The sequence below is a fragment of the Corvus kubaryi genome, unplaced genomic scaffold (assembly GCF_017639235.1).
Source record: "Corvus kubaryi isolate FWS band 111438036 unplaced genomic scaffold, C.kubaryi_AGA036_p1.0 37285, whole genome shotgun sequence".
Classification (NCBI taxonomy): domain Eukaryota; kingdom Metazoa; phylum Chordata; class Aves; order Passeriformes; family Corvidae; genus Corvus; species Corvus kubaryi.
Window position 1 is genome coordinate 493,386 of NW_024581089.1, and position 19,685 is coordinate 513,070.

The 19,685-nt window shown below is 42.0% G+C and overlaps 1 protein-coding gene across 5 annotated transcripts in view; it reads left to right on the forward strand.

The window, feature by feature from the left end:
- Positions 1–19,685, forward strand: part of FAM120A (family with sequence similarity 120A) — a 49,504-nt gene that overhangs the window by 15,387 nt on the left and 14,432 nt on the right. For 3 of the 5 annotated variants that reach the window (XM_042026639.1, XM_042026642.1, XM_042026644.1), the window contains exons 4-11: positions 3,595–3,723; positions 4,180–4,276; positions 5,362–5,462; positions 5,753–6,036; positions 6,725–6,812; positions 10,158–10,382; positions 12,754–12,928; positions 18,635–18,884. In XM_042026639.1, the coding sequence (XP_041882573.1) occupies positions 3,595–3,723; positions 4,180–4,276; positions 5,362–5,462; positions 5,753–6,036; positions 6,725–6,812; positions 10,158–10,382; positions 12,754–12,928; positions 18,635–18,884 (1,349 nt within the window). The remainder of the gene's footprint in view (positions 1–3,594; positions 3,724–4,179; positions 4,277–5,361; positions 5,463–5,752; positions 6,037–6,724; positions 6,813–10,157; positions 10,383–12,753; positions 12,929–18,634; positions 18,885–19,685) is intronic. The other 2 variants (XM_042026641.1, XM_042026643.1) reach the window with 1 other exon arrangement.

A 19,685-nucleotide genomic window follows, 5' to 3' on the forward strand; every position in this document is an offset into this window, starting at 1 on the left:
GCACACCTCCAGCCTGTGGAGTAGCCAGGGGTTATTCCTGCCCAGGTGCAAGGCTTCACTTTTATAGCTATAGAATTTATGAAGGCTCCCGTTGGCTCATCCCTATGGCTTGTCAGGGAGTTCTGGATGGCAGCCCAGCCCTCAGGTTTGGAGTGTGCTGGGCTGTCACACAGGTCTCAGGGAAGTCTGTCTGTATCACATCTTTGGCTTGTGCTTCTGCTCTCTCCTTTGCTTTCTGACATAATTCTTGTTCCTCTTCATATCTTCAGCCTTTTCATTCACCAGTGGAAAAAAGATGTTCTCTGTGTGTTGTCTCACAGCAACTGAACGTTCGAGGTCTCTTTTTTGTTTGAGAATGAAACTGAACCAATTACCTGTTTCCAGCAGGCACAGCGGTAAATGACTAGTTGATTAGTCTCTACAGGCTTTGCTTCTGAAGACAGTGGGCAGCTGGGGTGTTCCCAGAGTTGGGGAGCTCTTCCCAGGTGTAGCTTAGGTACCTTCTACGCTATCCTAGTCATCCCGTGGAGTTGTGCTTATGTGAGTCTGTTCTCTTCCAAAAAAGCATTTTCGCAGGTTTATTTTGTCAAACCCAAGATATTTTTGTCTTGTTGCTTCTGTGTTTGTAGTGTTACTCTGCCTCTCATTTTGACAATTACTTCTATAGAATGCATGGCCTTTCCCCACTTAGTCTTTTCAGAGTGCACAAAAAAGTGACTTGTGATTTTTGTCAGTGCTCTGTCACAAACTGAAGGAGTCCTTTTACAACTAGCAAAGAGACTGGGCCCTTCTCAGGTGTAAGCTCTCCAACCTGATTGCCTGCATGTGTGGGACCCACCCCCATGTTTGCCTTCCAGAAATGATTTTCCATGTTGTTGCTTGTCTGAAACTTTTCTTCAGAGGATAAGGGAAAAAAGTAACTTCTAATGAGAAATTGGTAAAACATGTTGCTGCTTTTGCTCTGAAATGCTTTGTGTGACACTAAAAGTAAGTTTGAACCACCAACACATGCTCTGTAACTTCTGCTGCTAGTCTGAATTTTTCCTATCCCTAACATGCAGTAAGACTTAGCTTGTGTTTTAATGCACGCAGGATTAGAAACATTCTTTATGATCCAGTACAAAATCTACAGTTTTGGATTTCTGGAAAGTTCTGAAATGAATAGAAATATATTTTATTCTTTAATATCAAGAAAGTACATCTTATTTCACCATTTTCATTTCAGACTTCTGTGTAGTGTAGGTCATGATACTCTTAGTTTTGAGGGTGTTCTCACATCTGTACTGGATGTCTTTGAAACAGAAGAAAAGAAAATCCAAATACGTGAAATGTCTCTAGATCTGTAAAGCATACTTCCAGAAGGCCTCACTTCAGGATTTAAGAGTATGCTCCAGTAAGATCTTGAGGCTGTTTATAGGCAGCTAAATGGGAGCGACATGCAAAGTGAGCCCTTGATAGGCCTCACTTCATACTTCAGGGCCTGAGCTGAATGTTAGTGCCAGAGTGATGTGATGTGTTCTCTTGATGCCAGCTTTATATGGTTTATTCAGTATTGTCATCATGGAGATCACATAAATTAATGGGAGATTGCTTACTTCTGTCATCCACTGTGTTTCCAAGCAGAGATTGCAGGAACACTCAGGGAGCAGTGCAGGGTTTCTGCAAGGGCTCTGCCGAGAGCGCATCCAGCATGACACAGCCACGGAATGATTCAGCTGCTTTTAGAGATGGGTAATTGTTACACATACAAGGAACATGGGAGGTGTTCACCAACTGACTTGGATTACCAGGGAGAGGAAAATCTTATCCTTCTTCTGGCAAAATGTGGGCAAAATTCTATCATCAATATTTGTGACTCTAAGCTTACATGTGAGTGTGATCTATATTTAATATTGTATATATTCAGAGTGCACACTAGTGTCAACTTAGATTTTAGTGTCTGAGATAGAAATAATTACCCTGCCACTGACTACACTGAACAGAACTGTTCTTAACTGCTCACTTTTCACAAGGACGTGGAGTGACAGAACATGGGGGAATGGTCTTAACCTGAAGGAGAGCAGGTTTAGGTTAGTTTTTAGAAAGAAATTCCTCCCTGTGAGGGTGGGCAGGCCCTGGCACGGGGTGCCCAGAGCAGCTGTGGCTGCCCCTGGATCCCTGGCAGTGTCCAAGGCCAGGCTGGATGGGGCTTGGAGCAGCCTGGGACAGTGGGAGGTGTCCCTGCCCATGGCGAGGATGGCACTGGATGGGCTTTAAGGTCCCTTAACCATTCTGTTTCTATGTTTAATTTAGGCTTATAAAATACAGAGCTCATCTCTGGTAGAGAATGACCAGAGATAGAATGAATATCCTGACATTTGTAAAAAGTAGACATTAGGAGAAGGAAATTAATAAAAATGGGAATCTGGAAAAAATTCCATGGCCTAAATATGAAGAGGGCAGTGTAAGAAATTGCATCAGAAGTAGATCAAATAAGAGCAGGGAAGAAAATAATCACATATGGTAGACTCTGTATAAAATGGAGTTGTGGTACAGGTTTTAAATTTTCAAAGATAAAACTAATGAAGTATTAATCAGAATTTTGCTTAAATATTTCTGACAAGACTGAATTGTGCTATTTTCTAGTAAAGTATGATCTCTCTGTGTAGAATGCAATAAGAACACAAAGATTTTTCAAATTTTTTTATATCTTAAAAATAGAAGTATTAAATCATAATAGTGATCTCTCAAGTTTTGAATCACTGAATTTTGCAAACAGGTTAAAAGATGTTAAAAGCAAAAACCTAGCTGCCCCTGTAGACCCAGGCAGAGTGCTTCAGAATTGTGCAGAGGTTTCAGCCAGAATTTTTAGGAATTGCTCAGGCTTCCTCTAGAATGTAGGACATGTATTTGGCGACCTCGTTCCTGGCCCTGTGAGCATGTGCAGCACTCGGGATGCGAGCAGAGGCTGCCGATGGTTGAGCAGTTCTTCAGACCCAGCTGGCAGCACTGCTTCCTGCCTGGAATTTTACAGAGGTCCAGAATGGTTCCTTGGCCTGAAGCTTCTGTTCCCCACATAGGATTACATGGGGCATATAAGAGCAGCCATTCCCATAATCATATGCCAAGTCATGATTTATTTTCAGGAGGAACCAGTTGAATGCTGAGGTGGAAGTCCAGGGTTTCCAGTGGGTCTTTTTCATCAGTTCTGCTATCACTTTACACTCAGAAAATAAACTGTGTCAAAATATTTCCCGCCATATATATGTGAATGTGTGATGAAGATTATGGTTCATGATGAATTAGATGAAACATTTTGTACTGGGGGAAATGTGCAACTAGAAAGCAGTGAAAGAATCAGCACAGTTAACCTTGTTTGTTGTTGGAGCTGATACTTAACCAGCAGGTATTTACATAGAGGTGAGGTTTCACGTATATATAAATGTGTTGCAATTGTATGAGTCCCTGTTTAAGGTGAAGTCTTAAAGTGGAAGGCCCAAAAGTAGGTAGATAGTGTGGCAGCAGGAAGTTTGTTGAAGATACTGTCAGTAACGGGGGGTTCGGCTGCGTGCCGTGTGCCCGTTCCGTGCTCACGCTGCCGTGTTTGCCATGCAGGTACGTGCTCACCAGTTAGTTTTACCGCCGTGTGACGTAGTGATCAAAGCCGTAGCCGACTACGTCCGCAACATTCAGGACACCACTGATTTGGATGCCATAGCAAAAGATGTTTTTCAGCATTCGCAGGTAAAGTATAAAGCCAACTACTTGTCTTGCTTTCTTTTATAAATCAATTTTGCTGTACATTTGTGTTGAAGAATTGCATTTGATAAAATAGTGATTTGATCAGTTGATAATAGGAATCTATTGGTATTTGCAGTGGCTCAGCTATTCTAATTTCATGTTCCGTGCTTTCTGAGGGTGTTTACCCTCAGTGCTTTAAATTCTTGATGACCAGAGGGGTTTGTAGCCTAGCTGTGTGCACTTCCTTTGAAAATCAGCTGTACATGAAGACTGAATGTTTAAACTTCACCCTTACATGGGTTGACATAACATTTCTTGTACTGGAGCACTGCTGCAGCCCTTGAGGATCCCTAGGCATTAATCCTGAGATATGGTGTACATAACTACTGTACAGCCCTGTGCTGACCTACAGGTGACAAACCTGGATGTGCTTCTGACAGATTTTTTTTTTTTTTTTAGTCTAGAACAGATGACAAAGTTACTCGGTTTAAGAGAGCGGTTGCTTATTACTCAGCAACTAATAAACCTATGCCATTTCATCCACCACATTACCTAGGTAAGTAATGACAGCAGCCAGGCTTTTTGTGTTAACTAACACCTGGAATAACCCTAAATCAGAAATTGTATTGGTGGCAGCATCTACAAAAGTGTTTGTATCTTCTGGCAATTCTCACTGACCCTTGAAGATGAGGTTTCAGAAGAAGGTTTTTATAGGATATGTGCTGAGGTTGTGTTCTTGCCCCAGAAGAGAGCAACCTGGTTTACTTTTCTTCTTGGCTATTGCAGCATCCATTCTGGCTTTGGGACTTGAGAGAGATGATGCTGTGAACAACTGAAGTCTGGTGTCCATTCACATTCATGAGGACAGGACCTCTTTCTGGCCATTAAAACATATTTACTGTTTCTCACTGGCCTTGCTGACATGTTTCAGAAATCCCTTTATAGTCTTTGATTTTTTGATGTCATAAGAAACCTGCTTAAATTGCAGCCACACATTGTTGTGGTGTTGCAGATTATTCTCAGGCTTAAAAATTAAAATGTGTGATCACAGGATTTCCTACTCATGCCCCAATCTTAACACTAAAATGTCATTTTAGCTGAAATTTTCTGAAGATCATCAGTTACCATGCTGGTACACTGACACAGATTTTTCCTGCTCTTTTTGAGGGTGTGGGAGGTCTTTATTTACATCCAAAGACCTGCATTAAAGGGTTTAGAGGCTCCCCTAGGTCAAATACTCAAATGACAAAATGCCAGCATTCTGCATCTGCGTGACGTTGGCAGCATCTTCATTGTGACATCTCTTGGGGTTTTTTTTTTTCTTGTAAGCTGTCTTTGATTCCCAGGTAGAATAGGAATGTGTAGCAATGAGAGATACAAAGACCTGAAAGAAGGTGAGACACATAAAATACACTTCACAAGCTACAAAGTATTTTTATTGAAAGGCAAAAATGAATAAAACTGACTTAAAGACATAGGAGAAAACAGTAATGCTAACAGAACAAGAGTAAATGAACCATAGAAGCAAAAGGACAAACAGGGTAACATTTATGTCAAATACTGAGTGTTTTCATGAGTGTTTGGTTTTTTAGTTTGTTTTTTTTTTCCCCTTCTCTTTTCCCCTCCTCCCTTGCCATACAGCAGCCAGACCGAATCAGTTTGGTATGCCTGGGATAGTGCCACCATATGTTCCTTCTCAGATGCTTAACATTCCACAGACCTCACTACAAGCAAAACCTGTGGTAAGTGTAGCTTCTGCCCTGCTCCCTGGGAGAAGCCTGCTGTGCTCAGCAAACTGGAATCCAGGTGGGAAAGGTGGAGCCAGCTTTTTTAGAGTGGGCAGTCACTGACTGAATTTTAAATCTGGAACTGAAGTGGTGCTACAGACTCTGGTAGAACAGTTTTTGTGGATGCTCAAGATGGCTGAGTTTTAATGCATACATTTGGAAAAGGCCACTTGATTAAAGAATGTATTTTGTTTTAAAAGCAAAGCCTTATTTGACTTCACTCAAGAGTGATCCCTTTATTTTAGGCCCAGCAGATGTCCAGTCAGGGTGGGGCCCAAGGGCAGGGTCCATACCCATACAGCCTCTCTGAGCCAGCTATCACCTTGGAAACAGGTGGAAAAAGTCTGTCTGAGCAGAACAACTACAGTAACATTCCTCACGAAGGAAAACACACACCATTGTATGAACGGTCTTCTCCAATCAATCCAGCCCAGAGTGGGAGCCCTAATCATGTGGATTCAACCTATTTTCCTGCCTCTTCTACATCTTCGTCCTCTGACAATGATGAAGGCAATGGGGGTGCAGTGAAGTAAGTTTCTCATGAGGATATTCTCTTACTCAGCTTCTGTTAAAATAAATTTACTTTCAAAATCATTTACCTGTATCCTGAAAGTAAGAATCATAGAATCAATCATAGCATACCCTGAGTTGGAAGGGACCCAGAAGCATCATTGAAGTCCAGCTCCTGGCCCTGCAGAAGTCTGCAAATTAGTGATATGATAGACCTTAAAAAGATAGTTTTGGGTCACTGTGACTGCAGACATGTGCATGGTTCAATCTCACCTCCATGTTCCTTAATCAGGAATCCAAAACCAAATAGTTTTGGGTGTTTTTTCTCTTCTGCCCTTATGTTTTATTGAGAGAGTGAGGTTTTGGTAAATGTCATAAAGCCTTCCAGTCCTTTACATTGTGTAAAAAAATCTTCCTACTTCACAGTATAATTCATTAAAATTTCAGAAGCTAAAAGCTATGGAACTTCACTGAACTTGTAGTGTTTACACTTCCTAAATTTGGGGATAATGTGACTTTGCAAAGGAACCTAATGTGAATGTCAGAAATTTTTTTTGAAGACTCGTGCAAATGGACATTTTTAATAGAAAGCATCCCTTAAAATCAGAATGTCTTGCCCAAAATTCCAGTCACAGACACCAAGGATTTATTTCACTGTCTCTCAAACTGCATTTTAGTATGATGTTTTTCTTTCTGCTGTCCTTCAGCCATGTCAGTGGGAACAAAATAGGCTGGGAAAAGCCAGGAACCCAGTCAGAAGGTCAAACACGTGGAGAGCTGGGAGACCAAACAAAGGTATTTCCTTAAATTCCAAACATCACAGTTTATTACTTTGTGTTAAAGCTTTACAGCAAATTCGGGGGAGGATTTCCAATATTGATCCATAGTATTTAGTGCAAACCTTTACACTTCTTTGTGAATTACAAAACAACAGCTTTAGAGTACAGGAGGGAGGTTTCCAAGGGAGCATATACATAAAAACAAACATTAAATAGGATGTGTAAAAAAATGCTAGATACAAACCAGGAACAAATCAATAACTTTGTGTGGCCCTTAGCCAACTATCTCACCCTCAGATGTTGCTCTCTGGGTTTCCAGTAGTGCATGTTGGACTTTGAGGAAGGAGTGTAACAGTCCGGGTGTCCATGGAGTCAGAGTCCACATCCTGTAACCCACAGTGCAGTAAGCACAGCTCTGACACCATCAGTGTTAGCCACAGGCCACTGCAGGTGTATTAGAGCTCAGCTGAGGAGTTAAAAGTCCTTTATAACTGCATGGTAGGAATTTCACATAATACTTGTTCAAGTAGCTCTGTGGGACCAGTTAGTGTTGCTGCTTAACTAGGTAAGGATGGGCTAGGTAAGCCCTTCATAAAGATTTATCATTATTAAATTTAAGATTTCAAACCACTGTTCAATCAAGAATATGGTGGCCTCTATGCCGAGTTTGAGCTGTGTTTGGAAAGAATATTCAGAGCATTTGCACTTAATATCTCTGTGCCTTGATGGTGGAGCTGTATACCAGCTGTTAACTCTGTCAAAAAACCCCTGATCCTGAGTTAGTTACACTGTAAGCAAACAACATTTTCCCTCTACTTTGGCATAGGAATTCCAGTAAACTTGGGCTTTTGTGCTTAAAATATCAAGTGGATGATTTCATCCGTCAGCGATTATTATTTCTACAGGCTATGCCTGTAGGATAGCTGTGTCTGCCTGGAGATTAGTCACCATATGCAAATGCTAATTTGACCTATTACATTCCTTTCTTCTCTGCTGGGCTGGGCCGTGTGTGTGCAGCCCTGTGGGTCCCCGCAGCCCTGAGTGTGTCCTTTCCCAGGGACAGCCCCCACACTGAGCCAGAGCTGTACAAGCACTTTCCAATGGATGTGTGCACGCAGGCTGACTTAAACATATCCTGTTTAATGTATTGGTGCTCCTGAGCTTTACTTGCCTAGTTTTTTTAATATTATTAAACCGCTTCTTCAGCCCTCAGTAGCAGGAGAAGGCAGAAGTATCTGCTGAGCACAACAGGAAGGATTGTGAGTACGTTTTGTAAATGAACTTATTTCCTAGAGAGGTGAACATTAATGACTGAAAAAAGAGGTAGTACTTCCTTAAGAAGTTGCCCAGAGAAGGTACCCCATCCCTGGAAGTGTCCAAGGCTGGGTTGGACGGGGCTTGGAGCAACCTGGGATAGTGGAAGTGTCCCTGCCCATGGCAGGGGTGGAATGAGATGGTCTCAAAGGTCCCTTCCAATCTGTGCTTCTATGAAGATTTCAACCGAGTGAGCTGTGTGAATCTCTGAGGTAAAGTCCTGAAAATCCAGCTAAGATCAGGCAGGTAGCAGCAGTCTTGACACTCCTTTCCTTGACTTAAATGTCAAAATTCCTTGCAGTTATCTCACAGTGTGATTCTACATGACAAAGGTAAGCTCCTCTCATTTGAGTGGATGCATATTTCTAGAGAAAAAAATCCCCTTTTAACTTTGGTGTTTCCTCAGCTTAGGTGTTGGAATATTGCTGGAGCAGATGCAGGAAGAAACTGGGTAGTGCAGTTGGGGAAAGCATTGCTGTCATGTGGGGCTTTTTGTCTTTCTTCCCTGTGTGCCCCCAGTAATTGATAGTTCTGTAAACTTCTCGCTGTGGTTCACTATTGGTGACTTACAGTTGTTGGGTTAGTAGAAGACAGGGACAGAAGTCTTTAACCTGATATAGAAATATTTGATACTATAACACAGATTTAATAAAGCTGTGCTATGAAAGCATTTGGTGTTAGCGTGTGGTGTTGGGAGTGTTCTGGTTTACAGGTTTTAACCATTTCATCTATATATTTTCATTTTTATAACTCAAATGAAGTCCATATTGCCAACATTTAAAATGCAATCTTTCAATAGCGTCCTCTTTGGCTGTGTGATTAAAGTGTCATCTGAAAACAAGGTTTCCCTTTGATATCTTGCTAGAGTCTGTTTTTACGACCTACACCTTTCTGTAGAAGATTTTTGGAAGTAGTGTGGGGTTTTTTGTTGTTTGCATGCAGGTTTGTATTTTTCATGGGTCTGAAGGGAACCACCTGAGCTTGTTTGGGCCTATTTTTTATGTTACGTGTTCTGTGGGATTTCATGCTTTGGCCATTTCTGTTTCAGCTTTGCTTTTCAAGTCTTAGGAAGCATGTGAACTTCTTTACACATATTGTGAAAATACTCATGCATGATGTATTATCAAGTGATCAAATTTTGGTCTTAAAAGTTTTTACTATTGCTATAATAATTTGTAGGCATGAAACTAACATGAGCTCTTAAGCTAAAACCAGCTTTCAGTTTTGAAGACCAGGATTTTTAGGAATGAACTCTTAATTTTTTTTTTTTTTTTGTCATATCCATGAAAAATCAACATAAATCCTTATAAAGGCTGGGAGGTTTACAGTATATTTTTATGCATCATATTTTTCCCGTAAGTTTATGGACTGCATTTCTAGAACTGGAATAGAATGCCACTTTAATCTTTCAGTCAGAAAACTCTGCCATTTTCTCTTACAATCTTCTCAGACAAAAGAGCTTTTATGTTACAAAAAAAACCCCAACCAACCATAAAAACCAACAACATTTACCAGACTTTTGAGTTTGGACACTGTGTATTTTACATGTTACACAATTGAACTATGTTATTTTCCCTGTTTTGTCTAGAATTGCAAGCTGAGAAGGGCTATGTTTATGGAAGTCATAGATAAATTACAGACTATGTGGCTGTCAGTTAACACATTGAGTTGGGAGTATCTTGGAAATACTGAGTTGAGAGGCCATTCATAGGTCATTAAAAGGCCATCAGTCCACTTTTGCATTATGCAGTTAAAATTTTTTTAAAAAATAGCAATTACTGTTGCTGTTAATAAGTTAAAAGTTTTATCGTAATATTTATTTTCGTAGTAATTTGGTTCCACTAGCAGACAATGGCTGAAGGTTTCTGTTTCCTGAAAACCTTGCAGCCAGCTTTGGATAATGTATTCTGCACATTGCAACAGCGTGATGCGAGGATTTACTGTTTTCATTGGGGGTGAGGGAGGAAGTTTGCTGTTTCTCTTGGCTGATCTCCTGGTATGTTTCTGGATACATCCAAAGCACTTTATTTTGTATGTTCTGTTACAGGCAGAAGGTTCCTCTAGTGCTTCTTCAGGAAGTCAGGCAGCTGATGTCAAAGGGAATCAAACCAGTAATCCACAAATCCCATGCCTGTTGTCCATGCCCACCAGAAACCACATGGATATTACTACCCCTCCATTACCTCCGGTAGCACCTGAAGTATTACGAGTGGCAGAGCACAGGCACAAGAAGGGGTTAATGTATCCCTACATCTTTCATGTCCTAACTAAGGTATGATATTTTAAAATGAGGTACTGTGAGATAATGATTCTGTGAAGATAATTGTCCTGGCATTTCTGGCTAAAGAGTATCAGATTTTTACATCGTTTTTAATGCTCTAAGTTCTGGTCCCTTTTCAGTCTTTTGAACCAGTTTTCCCCCCATTTTCTAACCACTGATCTGGTACATTGTTCCAATAAATATGAGGTTACGATAATTAGAAGTATTTATTTACAAAATTAATTTTTTTTCCCCAGCTATATGCAGATATTCGTATATCTCTATGCATGGGTGTATATGTCTCTGTGTGTATGTTTATGCAGAGTCCATTTCCATCTAAAAATTCCAGTGCATGTGCTTTGGTGTCTGTGCCAAGTCTTTTCTATTTTCAGTGTTCTGAAGTACTGAGATTGTTTTCCCTCCCATCTGATCCCTCCCATTGCTGATAGCTGGCCCCAAAGAAACACAGCAGCTCTAAGAAATCCGTTTTGTACCAGCAGCTAGCAAAATGGCACTGTCCCCATTCCTGTTAACCTTTATTCACCTTAAAAATCCTCATCAGGACAATAAGGACCGCAGGCAGGTCTGACATCCATCAAACTAAAAGTTACTGCATCGAGGTTGAGGTTTGGATTTCCTATTTCCCATTTGTTTGTTTAGTACCACAGCTCATGTTGCTGTCATGTTCTTACACTTTTTTGTCAAAGAGAAGTGAAGAATCAAAAGGTCTGTGAAGACCATTGATGTCAGGTCTGTTTCACACTTTGCATAGCCAAATATTCTTAGCATGTTTAAATACTACTTGATGTTTAGTCACAGAATCACAGAATCATTTAGGTTAGAAAAGATCTTTAAGATCATTGAGTACAATTGCTAACCCAGCACTGCCAAGGCCACCACTGAACCATGTCCCCAGCTGCCCCATCTACGTGGCTTTTAAATCCCTCCAGGGAGGGGGACTCCACCACTGCCACCTAAAGCCATTTCCTTTGTCCTGTCCCTCTTCCCTGGAAGCAGAGCTCACTCCCCCCTGGCTGCCCCCTCCTGTCAGGGACTTGTGCAGAGCCACAAGGTCCCCCCTGAGCCTCCTTTGCTCCAGGCTGAGCCCCTTTCCAGCTCCCTCAGCCCCTTCCCAGCTCCGTTCCCTTCTCTGGACATGCTCCAGCCCCTCAAGGTCATTCTTGTTGTGAGGAGCCCAAAACTGACCCCAGGAGCTGAGGTGGGGCTTCACCAGTGCCCAGCACAGGGGATGGGCACTGCCCTGGTCCTGCTGCCCCACCATGGCTGGAACAGGCCTGGGCGCCCTGGTCCTTCTTGCCCACCTGGGCTCCTGTTCAGCTGCTGCCACCAGCACTCCCAGGGCCTTTCCTGCCAGGCCCTTTCCAGCCTCTCTGGCTCAGCCTGGAGCTGCAGAGGGTCTCTGTGACCCTAGTGCAGAGCTGTTGAACCTTGTGGTGGAATTATGGGGATTCTTCAGAAATGGGCACGTGTTCCAGGTTATGTTGCTGTTACTGAGAGAGACCTTTTAGACACAACCTTAAACCTAAGGTAGTTTTGTCGAAGTTAAACCTGACAATATCCTAATGTAATCACTTCAAGGTGTCACCTTCAGGATTCATTACTAGGATAGTTTAAATAGGTTTTTTTTTGAAGAGAAAGTAGCACAATGGAGTGTTTTCTTGTCAGTGTTAAAAATAAAGGTTGATTTTTGGGGGCAGTGCAGTCAGTTTTTCTCCAAGAATATCCTAACATGTTTGGATATGCAGTTATAGAAAACAGTGCTGTTTCGAGAGAAAATCTTGGAAGTTCTTTCATGCTTTTTTCTTAAAAGGTATAAAATACTAAATTTTTTGCATACATGTATTCAAACCTAACCTTACTCGAGTAATTCCCAGATAGGTGGTTTTGTCCAGGTGTGCTCATGCATTGTTTTTCACATTGAGTCCCCAATATTGTTTCAAATCCTGCAGCAAAGACTGGTGTTTTTAGACAGCATGAATATTTTTTGAAATAACTGCCTGAAATGTAGATCAGCTTCAGATGTGTTTGGCTGTCTAAAAGCACGTTGCTCTATTTCCATGTGTACTGTTTTTTCAAGTGCCTGTATTAAAAGTACAATATTTAGTTAATCCTCACATGTAGCTAGTCCAGACAAACAAATATGTGTGTGATGGAGAAGGGAAAGAGGAAAGCAACAGAACCTGGAGGAAATGAGGCAGGCTGGGTTAATCCTTCCCCGAGCTGAGATCCGCTTTATTACTGAATCACATTTGTCTTGACTAGCTGACATGTGTATTAGGGTTGGATTGGGTTCCTGTGCATACCTAAGTGCTTTTTGTTCACTGTAACATGTCATATTTCTCTGCTTTCTTTCATGCCAAAGGGTGAAATCAAAATTGCCGTTTCTATAGAAGATGAAGCCAACAAAGACTTGCCTCCTGCTGCTCTCCTGTATAGGCCAGTGCGTCAGTATGTTTACGGAGTCCTGTTTAGTTTGGCAGAAAGCAGAAAGAAAACTGAAAGGCTTGCTTTTAGAAAGAACAGACTTCCACCAGAATGTACGTACTGCAGAACCCATGCTTTATTCCTCTTCCCTTTGCTGTGGTTTCAGAGCCGCTTGTACCGTGATGTGAATGGGAATTGTTGCTAAGATCCTGTCAGGGTAGCTGATGCCAGAGGAATTTTGGGCTTATTGGATACCATGGATAAGAGAAAAAGATATTGTTAATTTGAAATTTTATTTCCTATTGTAGTTTAAGAACTATAAATGTTGCCATTTCTAAGCAAGCTCTGAGGTTTGGCTTTGAACGTCTGCTTAAGCTGCTGCCAGACCTGCAGTGAGTGATGTCAGCTTGTGATGTCATTTCTGTGTATGGCAGCACTGGATTTTAGGAAACTTCTATTCTCTGTACATGCATACAAATCTCCCTGCATTTTTAAAAAATGAGAGGTGCACAGGTTAACTTGCCCTGTCTTCCCAAATGTGTCCCTGAAGGTACCTCAGGGAAATTTGTAAGTATCTTGTGTATTTCAGGTATTGGCATATAAAAACCTAGTTTCAACCCCACAGAAATCAGAGTGTAATGTAACCAAAGGTAGACCTGGGTGAGGACAGACTAAACTTTTGCAAGCAACCTTGTCAGAAGATCCTTTGACTTGTTCAGAGAGATGGATGTTAATCTTCTCATTAATCTGGAAGTTGTCTTCTTAAGTCTTCAGTTTCCAGGAATTACTACCATTCCAGTCCTTGTTCTAGAGTGTTTTTGTTATAATGAAATGCATGCAAGGAAATGACTGAACTTTGCAGTAGCAGCTTATAAAGGTTACAGGAATGCTGAAGCATTCAGTGCATGGCACCAGCAGCACAAGTATTTAAATGTAGGAGTCTGCTGTCACTATGCTAAATCTAAGAATCAGATATTTGGAATGTATGAAATCATCATTCACAGGTTTCGTGTGTAAAAGGATAAAAATAATTATCAGTTGTAAACTTTGTATTCATTCCCTTTGCTCTTTCCATTTGTAATTGTGAGATGTTTTTGTACATTTGTAGTGAAAATGATAATCTCCCAATGATGTTTGAAAAGCCATTTATCTTTGCCAGTTACTTTGTGGGAATCAGTATTTACCCTGTTTGAATAATACCTCAGCACACATACAAACTTCTTACTTCTTAAAACTCACACAGCATAGTACTATTTTGGGTTACAAGGTTATTTGAGGATTAAAACAGTGATTTTATTTGCAGTCTTCATTTATCCTCATGAGACTTCTGTCCTGAAAAGTGTACTACAGCCTGTTTTTTGGTGAAGTAGCTGAATGCTGGAGGTCCACTTCAGGTTTAATCTTGTAAACCTAGAAAGTTCTCTGTAGGCTGCTGGGGAAGCCTATATAATCTCTATTTTCTCTTCATTTATCCTGCTTTCCAGAGTTTATTCTTAGTGGAGGGTAAGCACACTGCTGCTGACTTGGTTTAGTTACAGGAGCTCTGGCAAATCTTGCTGTAGGACGTATTCAGCTACTGACCTACTTCTAGCTTAGGACTGACCAAGCTCTTAAAAAAGCAAAAACCAATTTGAACACATGCCCAGAAGTTCCTTGCTTCGCTGCAAAGCTGGCAGTGCCGGTAAAGATGGGTTTGGGCTGCTGTGCAGGTGTGGGGTATGAAAGGGCTCTGGTGCAGGAACGCCTTTATTTTGGTTGGCTCTCTTACAGAGCAGCAGGACTTGGGCAGTCTGTCCAAGATGTGAGGAGGGAACAGCGTCTGAAGCACTGATTAGCCCTCTCTAATTTTTCTGAGGACCCAGGCTATAATGAACTAGGTGCTCATTCTCCTCCAGTGTCTAAATTATTTTGCTGCTCTCAAAAATGAGTAAGTTATGAAACACAGTAATGAAGACAATTAAGAGAAAATTTAGGGATTAAGATATGTTAAGAGAATTAAGAAATTAGTTTCTGAAGAAATGTAAATAGTCCTTAAGATTTATGTAGAGAGGTAATGAATATTAATATCTGAAATCCTGTCATGTTTGTTGTGCAAACCTAACACTGGCAACTTAATAATAGTGCCTGAATAATTGGCAAGGATATTGCATGTGAGGGTTATGGGAGGCTGGGAAAAATGCATAATAAACTGACACCTCAGGATTATTACTAAATATATAGATGGCAAGATAATGGGTCTTTCATGAAACGGATGGGTTCTTGTCTTCTAAATCATTATTTTTTGTATGAAGTTGAAAAGCCAATGAGAAACAACAGAAGCAGCAATCAGTGGTGTTCCTCAGTAATCAGTGTCTGCTAAGTAATGCCTTTGCTGTACATGGCCTCGTCTCTGCTCCCAGAGGACAGGAGAGGCTGGGTCACAGAGTGCCTGATTGTGTTTGGCTGCCAAGGGCACGGTGCTGACTGTGCTGCCCTTCCCTCAGAGGGGGTAGAAACCAAGGGTCTCAACTTGCTCTGCTTGTCAAGCTCTGAAACAGGTTATTTCCATGTCCCGATAAATACATGTGTGTACTGAAACCATCTGCTCTTTCTGCTCAGTGGCGAAACGCACACTTGCTCAAGCTGTCAGAGCTCCTGGTTGGATCCCAAGGTTTGTTATTTTAAGCCCAGCCACCTTGTGATGTGCTGTTCCCCATCATGGATGTACTCAGCCGGTGCTGGCCTTGCCAAGAGGAAAGCCGTGTCTCTTGGGCAGTAGCCCTCGTGCAAAATCAAGCGTGCTGAGCTCAAGCTGTGCTGTCAGGAAGGATTGTAAGGTTAAAAATTACAGTTAATGAATAAGACCAGAACTACTGGAGCTGTGCTTGGCAACCAGAGCTCTGCTGGGGTGCTGTGGCTGGTGCCTTCAGAGCCTGTAACAGCACTCAGAAGTTCATCAGGCAGGTTACTGTTGTGCAGGTTGATGCTGACCCCCTTTGCTTGGATTGACCTTAGCATGTTGTGAGGGCACTGTTGAAAGCAGAGGTCCATAGATTGTGTGGTGCCTTGGGCCTCTGTGGGTATTCAAACCTGCTGATGAGCACTAGGATGAGGTTGGTATGAAAACAGTAGAATCACCATGGTAATGGGGCTGAACGTTATAATGGGGCTGATCCTAGTTGTAGTCAACGTAGTTTTCAGGGTAGGCACTGCTCATTTCTCAGTGGAAGTCATGGGAGAAAATGCCATAGGTCCCTGTGAGGACAGAGATTCTGGCAGCTGAGGATGCAGTGAGTTTGGCAGCAGTCTCAGTACAGATTTGTCGAAGGTTTAAGAAATGCCCTGGACAAATTAGTGGATATGGACAAGTCCTGAATTCATCTGTTAGGTTAAATGCTGATTTTGGATGGACAGTGCTACAGTTGCTTGTCAATGGATTCAGCTGCAATTCCTCATCCCCGTCACTCAGAGAGGAAACTGTATTCCAGCCCACTAGATGAACCTTCATGTTAAACCTTTCCACAAGAAGCATGGTTACCTGCATCCAGCTCTGGGTCCTCAGCACAGGGCATGGACCTGGAGAAGCAAGTCCAGAGAAGGCCATGAAGATGTTCTGAGGGCTGGAACACTTCTGTTACAGAGACACTCTGGGAAGACTCTTTAGCTTAGAGAAGAGAGGGCTCCAGGGAGACTTAGAACCCCTTCCAGTACCTAACAGGACTCCAAGAGAGCTGGAGATAAACTTTGGACAAGGGCCTGGAGTGGCAGGACAATGGGAATGGCTTCCAGAGGGCAAATATGGGATATTGGGAAGAAATTCTTCCTTGTGAGAGTGGTGAGGCCCTGGCACAGGTTGCCCTGCCACAGCAAGGGATGGAACTTTAAGGGGTGGGCTTTAGGGTCTGTTTCCACTCCAGCCATTCTAGGGGTCTTGTATATTATTACTGTTTAGCACAATGTAGAAGCCAGTGCAGATCTCTAGTGTGACCTCTGTAGCATGTGCCTGAAGAACAGGCTGAGGTGTTCTTCCTGTGGCCTTCATGTCACAGAGCCATGGAGGTTCTCATCCACAGATTAAAAGCTTTGAACCAGATTTGAGTGTTGAAACCTAAGATAGAAAACATAGATGTAAAACATTCTCTTCTTCTAAGCTTAAGGTCTTTATGTGTTCAATGTAAGTGAAAGAAACATCAGGGAAACACTGGTGGTGTGTACAGCATTACTTCTGATATCTAAAGCAATTACAGTAGGGTTGAAAGCCCACATAAAATACATCCTTTTGTTTGTGTTTGCTGTTCTGGGCCTAAGCAAGCAGAGAAACCCGGAGAGATGAGCAGGGCAGGGTAGCTCTGCTGGCTCTTGGAGCCCATCTTTAGAGCGTGGTGGTGGATAAAACCTGGGAGCAACCAAAATAGAACATGATTTTATAGTGAGGCAACCAACTAAATATGTCAGAATGTTTATTTGCATTGTTGCGTGTGATCTTTGTAAAACTGCCCTGAGCTCTGTGAAGGGTAACTAATGCTAGGCTGGGTTTATTCCCGAAAAGCAGGAGAGCCTTTTGGGGTGTTCTAGAGTTTCTTCCTTTAGTCCTGACCATCACCTGTGCCGTAGTTTGCCTGCCCCTGGCTATACAATCACACGTTGGGCTGCTGCCCCATTGCTGAAGGAGGCTTTGTAGCTGTAGGCCTGTGCTGGCACCAGAAGGATGCATTCCCCAGGCTGTATCCAGTGGATTTCCAGCAGAAAGAGCAGGTCTGGGCTCCCGCAGGGAATCTCCCCAGGCTGTAACCTGAACCTGCACTAACAAGTTCCTTGAACCTTTCCACACTGCATAACTGGGCTCAGAGTTAGGGTGCAGGCACGCTGTGAACTGTGTCAAGCTCGGGGTTGCTCCAAGGCCAAAGGTATCGTGTCTCAGCCTTGACTTGAACTTGTGTTCTGTTCTGGTTGTCTTCAAATAGAAGGGAGATGATTTAGCAGCAATGTAGAATGAACTGTCTTCGTGCTGATGTGGATGAAAGGGAGCTTAGGCACAAAGCCACTAACCTCTTCATAGACAGCAGTGCAATAAATGGGGAGGTTTATGTAAAGTGATGTTTTGTAACGTTTTTAGGGAGAAGAACTCCAAACCCACCTGTATTTGAGATCTCATTCCATTGTAGTAACTGAACAGCTACAGACAAGTATAATAATACCAGGTTTAAATATGATTCAGATAAAATCACTAGGATCATACTGTTCTTAAAAGAGCACATATGGGATATATTTGTGTTTATGTACTATTTTTATTTATCACTGTAAGTTTCTGATCACACACAAGTACTGTTGGATATGACAGTATGATCACACACAGATATGACACAGGTATTTAAGGGGAAAATTGCATTTTTAAGTTAAAATCACTGAATGGTTCAGATTGGAAGGGACCTTGAAGATCATCCATTTCCAATCCTCTGCCATGGGCAGGGACACCTTCCAGTAGAGCAGGTTTCTCCAAGCCCTGTCCACCCTGGCCTTGGACATTTCCAGGGGAAATTGTGCTGTTTGTTTTAGAAAAATAGTGTATTTCCTTTATGTTGTATATTAATTTGAAAATACTAGCACGACATTCCTAGTGTATGCATGTCTGTATACACTTTAATTTGTCAGTGATCACAATGAAAGGATATTTCATGCAGGGTTTGAATTACCAGTTTGGCAGTGTAATCCAGCACACTATTGCAGTCTCAAAGTGATGCTTTTTGAATCAAAATCTCTTGCATGTGAAGTTTGAAGTAAATGCTGGAATATGAAGCATTAGCTCAGCATGATTTCTTTCTGGTGTTGCCGTTCTGCAGTTTCACCGGTGATAATTAAGGAATGGGCTGCTTACAAAGGCAAATCTCCTCAGACCCCTGAGCTGGTGGAAGCCCTGGCCTTCAGAGAGTGGACCTGCCCAAACCTGAAGAAGCTGTGGCTGGGCAAAGCCGTGGAAGACAAGAACCGACGGATGAGGGCGTTTCTGGCCTGTATGCGATCAGACACACCAGCAATGCTCAACCCAACTAATGTGCCCACTCATCTTATGGTGCTCTGCTGTGTGCTGAGGTCAGTGTCACCTCCAGGGAAATCAGAGCCGAGGAAAGGTTCTACTGTGGGATCTCTGTGCAAAGTGTTAATTCGTATTTGCAGCCTCACTGGGAGAGGGGGTTTGGTTTGGTTATAGAATAGCATGTTGTGTAGTTCTTTGTCAGTCTCCAAAGGATTGACGGGAAGACAAAAAAGATTTTTTGTTGCAAAGAGGCTGTATCATTTGAATTAGTTCTTCCTTAGTGTACTCGAAGCTTCAGCTCAGTAAAAAACCAACTTTTGGGGCCTCAGAGGCTTGTGTGGGTGAAGTTGCACAGCAGAAGAGAGTCGTTCAGAGAAAGCTGCATAGCAGCTTATCAGGATGCAGAGCTTGCGGGATGATGCCTGTGGTGTGTGGAGCTCCCTGAGTTAGAATTACTCATCCAGTTGAGGTGATGATAATCAACAGTAGAAGTATTAATTCTGTATTTCAGCTTTCCAGAGAGAAAGTCACAAAGTCCAAAATCCTGAACTGTTTAATTTTCAGATTGAAAATTGACAGAGGAATTGGGAGATGCTTACATTTGGGGTAATTATTTAAGACAACTAGCATGTAATTCTTTCAGAATCCAAGGTTAGCATCTTACACATGGTAAAATTTAAGCCATTTTTGAGAGTGATAAATAGAAATTTGTCTTTGGTTCTATTGAACTTCACCTTGCCTTTTGAGCACTAAAACGCCATTTCTCCTTATAGAATAGTTAGTATGCAAAAAAAGTGGTATCTTAAAGGTCCTTTTTCAGTGGCACAGCATGTTTCTCTCCTGTCACATGTTCTGTA